This window comes from Manacus vitellinus, unplaced genomic scaffold (genome assembly GCF_001715985.3).
Source record: "Manacus vitellinus isolate BGI_N305 unplaced genomic scaffold, ASM171598v3 scaffold_4_pilon, whole genome shotgun sequence".
In the NCBI taxonomy this organism is placed as follows: Eukaryota; Metazoa; Chordata; class Aves; order Passeriformes; family Pipridae; genus Manacus; species Manacus vitellinus.
Window position 1 is genome coordinate 7,154,326 of NW_021940604.1, and position 7,759 is coordinate 7,162,084.

The following is a 7,759-nucleotide window of genomic DNA, read 5'->3' on the forward strand; positions in this document are numbered from 1 at the left end:
GCTCGCAGGGAGAAGCAGCCGGTGTGCTACGGCCACATCATGCGCGACCCCAGAGTGGCGCGGGGACCCGCTTTAGCCATTCGCCTCCTGCCGCAGGTGTGTGTTTTTCGTGGGTTTTTTTGTTTGGGTTTTTGTTTGTTTGTTTGGTTTTGGTTTTGGTTTTTTTTTTAATGTGGATCATGCTACAGCTTTGTTGGAAAGTCATAGGTAGGCCAGGAAAGCTGTCCTTCATTTATAATTTTAACTACTGAAGCTGTAATTTTACTTAAAATGTTTCACATAGTCACAGTTAAACTAGCGTGTGTCTGTTTCCAGCTCTTCTTTAAAGCACTTAGTTTCACATGAACTTCTGTAGTTCTCATTTATTGTTTTCCCCCTATTAAGTACGTGATTCCTTTTTTTGCCTCTGCATTTCTTTCTAGGATCATCTGTAATGATCCTAAACATAAGTCATCACTGCATAATCTGTGATCATATGCAAGGTGTCATCAGGGAGAATTGCAGCTCCTGGGAAATTGAGTCTTGGGGTAGACTTTGGCTTATCCTAGCATAGAAGCAGAGCTAAATGGTCCAGCAGTATGCAAAAGCTACTTGTGAGGAGGCAAAAGTATTTTGTTTACCCTGATATAGTAGTAAGTCATGGAACCTTAGAATGGTTTGGGTTGGAAGGGACCTTAAAGATCATCTGGTTCCAACTCCCTGCCATGGGCAGGGAGATATTCCACTGGTTCAGGTTTCTCAGAACCCCATCCAAATGTAATACTTTATTTTCAGAGAATATTTCAACATAGATAATTTGATCATATACAAATTTAAAGCAGTCTGTATTTTTAAAAGCTACTTCATGTAAATAACTTGTGTTGTTCAGTATCTGTTTCTTAGAGTGAATTTCATGTAAGTTTTGTTTAAGAAGTTCAAAACTGATGTTCATTTCAATCCATAAGCAGAGTACTGAATTTAAAAGGTAGTATGAGTTTCTTTTGTTTCATCAGCAGTAATTGGTCCTGTAATTTTTATCTAGCAAACAATTGTGTTCATAACATGATAATTGGACTTAAGTCCATTTGGCATCTCAAAATTTGAAAACTCACTTGTCAGAAAAAACATATATTCACTTTCAAATAACAAATGGATGCTCTTACTGTGAGATGCCATTAGTATGTGCCTGTAGGCAGCTAGCCTATTTTATTAGTTTCATGCCCTACAGTCTTTAAGTCAACCAAAAATTTAGAGTCAGGACCCAGAAAAGTAAATCCAAAATGCTAGATTGCTGGCAGTCAAATCAAACAGCAATCTTCAGTTTCCTGTAGAAAGAATGAAATATCATTTTCAAGTACACAGTTTTGTGGTTTTTTTCCTTCCTCACCCCTGCTCAGACTACCCAACCCAATCCCCCTGAGGTTCAAAAGCAGAAGGGTACACAGAAAAGAGCACTGGCAAGAAAGCATGCAAAAGAGCCAATTCGACCAGGAACACCAGAGCCTGTGGAAGGCAGAGAGCATGCTTATGTGCAAACAGGTAAAAGGCTTTTTTTTTTTTTCTTATATGCATCTGAAAATAAAGTTTGCTGATCTATATTCACTTGCTAAGCTGATGATGAAGTTGGTAGAATCACACAGGGATAAGCTTAAAATCACAGAATGCTAGAATCAGAGGTTCTGTAATCCTTTCCATTATAACCCTTTATAAACTTGTCTAGTTAGTGACATTTTCCCAGAAGGTCTGTTTTGCAGTTTTCAGTGTACATTCTTCTACACTAGTCAAGACTTCTTTATTTATTCTTTCCTTTTCCAGGATCATCAGAGAAGTTTCATATATGCTTAAAACTGAGAGGTTTAAAAAATTTTGCTTCAAGTGAACTATCCTTTTTGGGGATCACTTCCATGAAGAGCACCTGACATTACAGGGAGCATAGCATCAGATGGCCTATGCAGCAAACTGATCTATGTTTTAAGTTGAGCTGCCTTTTTTTTTTTTTTAACTCTATATAAGACATTTTATTTGACTCTTTGGATATAATTCACAGTGTAGAGTCATCAAAATAGTTTAGAGTTAAAATAAAAAGAATCCAGCTTTGAGTATTCAATGTGCTTTTGTTTCTAGAACTGTATCTGGAAGAGATTTGTGATCGTATAGTAGAGGTTGATGGAGAGTGTCAAACAGATGAATTTTTGGACAGACCACCTACTCCACTCTTCATACCAGCCAAAACGGGAAAAGATATAGCCACGCAAATAGAAGAAGGAGAGGTATGAAGCAAAGTCAGTCCACAAAGTGCTGTTGAAGTATGTCTCCCATGCAAAACACATTTCTGATGCAAAATTGAAGTAGAAACAGAAAGGAACTAATCCTCACAGAACATGCAAAAAAACCCAAAACCCAAAACCCAACCCAACTCTCCAATGTCTGCTTTGAGGTTAGGTGCAAAATTAAGAAAGATACTTCTCCATATGCACTGGTTCTGCTGCTTTCAGCTAAGAATTACAGTGCTGAGAAATGTGCTCTTCTGTAAAACGTGTCCAGCTCAAGAACAGGTGGGGAACATAAAAACAGGGTCCAAGTGAATGCTCAGCTTGTCCCTGGCAGTCCCAACAGTGGCTGTGGTAGGGTGTGTGTATCTCACTCCAGTCCACTCATCACTTACCTCCCAGCTGCACTCATGCTTCTTTCTGCCTCAGCTGACACTGGCCCCACCTGCACTTCTCTGGCCTGCCTTCAGCACAAGGGCTTTGTTCAGCCTCCTGTTCTCCTTGCCAATACTTGTTAAGAGCAGTTGTGATGAAGGGACATTTATCTCTGTTTCCGTGATTCTTATCCTCAGTTGTTTGACTTTGACATTGAAGTTAAGCCAATCCTGGAAGTGCTGATTGGGAAAACAGTTGAGCAGGCTTTGCTGGAAGTCATGGAGGAAGAAGAGCTGGCCCAGCTGCGGGCACATCAGCGTGCCTTTATAGAGCTGCGTAACGCAGAGTTTGCTGAATTACAGCGCCTGGAAGAGCAGGACAGGCGTATCAGAGAGGAGAAGGTAGGACTTCCTGCCTAACAGCAAAACAGTCTGAATGCTCATCAGAAGGGAGAAAAACATTTCCAGTACTGAATGACAAGCTGTGAGATAAGCTGGATATACCCCAAAGGGCACTGTTAACTTTGATATTCCTCCTAGCATTTTGGTGAGCTGCACTCTGCCAAGTGCTCTCATACACCACCATCATACTGTTGTGTTTATTTGGAGCAGTCACGCTTGAGTGACCTGGTATACTTGGACATCTGATCAAGAGACCAGACCAACAGCTTTTTATTCTGTACCTGGTGCAGCTGTTTCTTAAATCTTTTCGTTATAATAACTGCTAAATTAATAGTCAGAGTGCTCAAAAGTAAGAGAGACACCTCCTAGACTTTCACACCCAATGCATGCACTACTCTATGTGCACACGTACATCTCAAGATCTCCAAGTATTATGCTATATTATTAATATTTAATAAATAGGAATAAACAGAAAAGGCAAGTCTTACTCACTATTCATCAGTCTTGTATAATTGGGGGTTTTAATGTTTTCCTGGACCAATTTGAGTTTTAATCTTTTTAATCATCAAATAGGATAGAATATTGGAAAGATGAAAAGTTCAGGAAACACCATCCAACTTCATCTCATTCTAAGGCAAATGATCAGCTTGATCTGCAATAATAAAGCAAGAAGGCATGAGATCAATGTATACTAAGGCATCAGAGAAGGGTTTCATTTAGCCAGCTATGAAGCCCTTATTTTACAGACTTCCCAAAATCAGAAAAGGTGGACCGCAGAACACAGAAATGTGTTTCTCTGTAATTTTTGGGCATTTTAATACTTCACAGATTGAGTACAAGCTTGCTTTGAAGCACTCTTTCATATGAGGAGTTTTTGTGAAAGGCAGAGGCTGCAAATACCAGGTAGAGACTGTGATTATCTGCAGTTTTGATTATCTTTGCAATTTAAGAGACTTGCACTGTGATAATTCTTCAAAGTCTAGATCAAAGAAGTAACAGCTAAAGGCCTCTAAGTTTCACATGCATAATTACCTTGACAGGAACGTCGCAGACTCGAGCACTTGGAAAAGCTGCGGAAGCAGAAAGAGACCACGGAGAAAATTGCAGCTCGGGCATTTGCTAAGCGTTACCTGGCTGACCTTATTCCCTCAGTCTTCAGCAATCTTTATGACAGTGGATTTTTTTATGACCCTATAGAAAGAGGTTTGTATTTGTTTTTTAAAAATATATGAACTAAGTAATATAAAGCTCAAAACAACCATAAAACATAGCATATTTTTCTATTATTTAGAATAATGTCATAAGACTTTATTAATTTACATTTGTGGCTGAATTCATAGTTTTAACACAAACAAATATTATTGGTCATCTGTACAAGTAGTCAAGAATAAGCAAGAGCTGACAGTGTGACAGTGAAAAGATCTGCTTTGGAATTGGAGAGATATAAATGAGTGGTTAGGATTGGTACAGTAGAGAGAAAGAGAGAGATATCCAAATTGAAGTAAATATGTTTTGATAGAACAGACAAAGAAATCAGTATGTCATTCTGAATATTTTTTAATGATTATCAGAGCAAGGGAGAAATTAGTCAATTAGAATTAGGCCCTGAAAATAATTTTGGACTTGCACATCAGCGATCTCCAAGCCTTTAGAATCACCAGCATTTCTTATGGGCTACCTTGCTGCACCCCACTTCACCAGGCTCCACATGGGCACAGACCACGGCTTGGGAACAGCTACACTCTCTCCAGAATAAGTCATGGGGTTAATGCAGAAACTGAGTGTATTTTGCAAGCAGGGCAGGCTTTGGGACCACAGCATACAAAGAGTATGATTTGAGAAGTACATGGGTAAGCAAGAGCTCTTTAGTCAGAGGGATCAAATGCTTTCAGCAGACCACACGCCAAATGTCTTTGAAAGCAAGGCAGGAAATGTTATTCTCCCGACTTGTTCAGGATAGTTATTTGGATCTCACTAGAACATGACTGTATATCTCAACTGTGCTAGCCCTTCAAGGGTGCCAGACCTCTTTGAAAATCACTGCAGTTGAGAGGACTCTGGTCAGAGTCCATAATGATGAACCTCAGTAAGAGAGGCTGGAGATAAGAAACCAAACAACACTCAAGAGATTTTATCTGACTCTTACAATCAGGTGTTTTCTGGCAGGGGAGTTCATCCCTTAATTGTTGCAGCAAATAAAAACCAGCCCCCAAGTCCTGTCAGTCATCCTTAATAAAATGGCATTTTCTCTTTCTTTGTTCCTGCTAAATTCTTACAGATATTGAGACAAAATTCCTTCCATGGCTGATGTCAGAAGTGGAAGAAACACTACAGAAGAAGGTTCTGGGGAGGATAATGCTTGACTGTAAGTTAGCAAATCCTGTAATGTAATCTGGGCTGCTTGAGGTTCTTGATTGCTTTTTTCCTGGTTAGAACAAATATCACATTTACATCGTCACTGTGGATTAAGGCAGGAGGTGTCATTTTAGCAAGAACTCCAAGTACCTTTGTGTTTAGGGGTTTTTTTTGTTTTTTTTTTTTTACTATATTAAAATGTTTTAATGTTGGAAAATTACTACTACATACAACTAGGTAACTGATTTTCATCTGAAATAATAGTAGTGTCAGTCATGCTGCACTGTTCACTCTCTCCTGGCTTTATACTGTTTGAGATGTGTTAATGATGGGAGATACAACATGTGTCAGGAAGAGAATGGTTAAAGAACACAATTCTTTTTTTCTGCTATAAAGCTTCTACTTCCTCTGTGTTACACAGCTACCATTGCTGTTATGTTCTCTGTAGTGTGCCTGATTATGCCAGTGGGAACAGAAAAGCCCATCCAGTGTACTGCCACATGTATACCATGAAAGTCTCTGAATTGATTTGTGTAAGCTCCCAGCACTCCTACATGAAAGGAGGATAGTCATAGGCCATGACTGACTGAGAAGTGAAGTGACCAACATTTTTCATCAAAACAAGGGCTTACCTCCTGCTATAGTCAATAATCTTGTCCTTGCTTTTGAAATAGATTGAAATATCAGTCTTTTTGTTGGGCTAGTTCAAGCTGAGTATTTCGGTTCTTTTATTATTCGGTCTTCAGAGGCTGTAGTTGAAACACCTGAACAATCTGAACTCTCTCTGGTGTAGAATCACAAAATTATGATGTATGTGTATCCACTGGAGTGCTCCTAGATCAAACCACTTTTTACACTTGCATTACATCTTCCTCATTCCTATAGTTTTCCTCTTGCTGGGATTTTGAGTTTTAATTAAAATTGTGTTTGCTTCCTTTGGATTTATTTTCAGTTTAACTGGGACCCTGAATTTTATTTGTTAAGATATAGTATGATTTGGACAATTACACCTGGTCTGTTAGGTATTTTATCCTGATATATGTGGTAGTATGTACATTCAAGGATCACTTCTTCACATAGCTCTTCAGGAGGGGAAGGAAATTTCTTTTAATAAAAAATATAGTGTATGTGACTACTGAATTAAAATATCCTTAGGATAATGTTGTTGCAGGATACACTGTTGATGAGAACATCTATCACATTCCTGTTAAATCTGTTTAATTGTTTAACTAGATATCATAGTCTTGCTCCAGTTCTGAGATATACAGAGCACTTGGCACAGGCCAATAAGTAATGTCAGCAGCCCATTTTGCTATTTACCCTCTGTATTTCCTGACTTTTACCCAGTTACCCACTATTGAGTAAACACCATCTCTGCAAAAGGAATATCCCCCAAATTTTGTAGAGGCAAACACAGCCTCAGCTGAGACAGTTCATGGCTTCTTTCCCCTCTTAAGCAGAAACAGGGGAAAAGTCTCTAAGGATCCATTTTTAACCTATTTGAATGAAGACTGCCCAGAACATCACCTTATGTGTAACCTGGCTAGTCCTTGTTCCTGATGGGGTGACCTGCTCTGTGAGTGAGAAGCAAATGTGAGGAAATCAACAAAAATTTCCAATATTGCACCCTTTTCAAATAACTGCATTGAGTGTAAACCAATCATTTAGCTACAGCAGCAGGGATGGTTTTGTCTCACTTAAATATTCTTTCATTTTTAGTGTTACTTCAGGGTTCTTTCCCTGTTTAAGAAGTTACAGGTCAGTAATATATAAAAAATGTTACATTATAGGGGTTTTCCTCCATGTTTGTTAATGGTGGCTTTCTGTTTCAGCCTTGATTCGTACAGTGGTTGAAAAACGCTTAGATGCATTTAGCTGTCAGCCTCTGCCTGATCAGACAGAAGCACTTGCTGAAGAGCCCAGGCCACCAGATGCAGCACCCCAGGTGTCTGGTGAGGCAGATGCTGCTGACCAACCAGTCACAGAGAAAGAAGAGACTGACCAACCTGTTGCTGAGGAACAGCCTTCAGATCCCATCTCTTCCCAGCTGGAAGAATCAGATCAAGCAGGAACACAGGATTTGGAAACTGAGTAACAAACAGGCAAGTCATCAAGTAAATGGAGATGAATGGCTCAGAAAGAAGAAATTAATTCCTCTCTATTTACAAGTATCGTGCCGTACCCATGCTGAAAGAGGAACCTAAGCAACAGTAAAGCATTAAAACATGTTTTCCATATGTGGCATTGTTGATTACAGGCTGTAAAAATCGAGATAAGTTACTAGTGCAATGAATGGCAGGGAAATACTATCCCCTTCTACACAATCCAATACATCAAAAAACTGTGAGATTTACTGTTGAAAAATACTGCTGTACCACA

The 7,759-nt window shown here is 39.2% G+C and overlaps 1 protein-coding gene across 1 annotated transcript; it reads left to right on the forward strand.

Moving 5' to 3' along the window:
• Positions 1-39: 39 nt before the first annotated feature.
• Positions 40-7,759, forward strand: RSPH3 (radial spoke head 3). The gene is made up of 7 exons (XM_029962727.1): positions 40-96; positions 1,335-1,518; positions 2,104-2,249; positions 2,822-3,025; positions 4,066-4,228; positions 5,304-5,390; positions 7,213-7,759. The coding sequence occupies exons 1-7, from the start codon at positions 40-42 to the stop codon at positions 7,473-7,475; spliced, it is 1,104 nt and encodes a 367-aa protein (XP_029818587.1). The 3' UTR covers positions 7,476-7,759.

Excerpts from the sequence above, each read along its gene's own strand:
- RSPH3 (XM_029962727.1), top strand. The coding sequence starts at position 40 with ATGCGCGACCCCAGAGTGGCGCGGGGACCCGCTTTAGCCATTCGCCTC. Across the intron at positions 97-1,334 it reads CCATTCGCCTCCTGCCGCAG|TACACAGTTTTGTGGTTTTT; the intron begins GTGTGTGTTTTT and ends ATCATTTTCAAG. Across the intron at positions 2,250-2,821 it reads CGCAAATAGAAGAAGGAGAG|TTGTTTGACTTTGACATTGA; the intron begins GTATGAAGCAAA and ends TCTTATCCTCAG.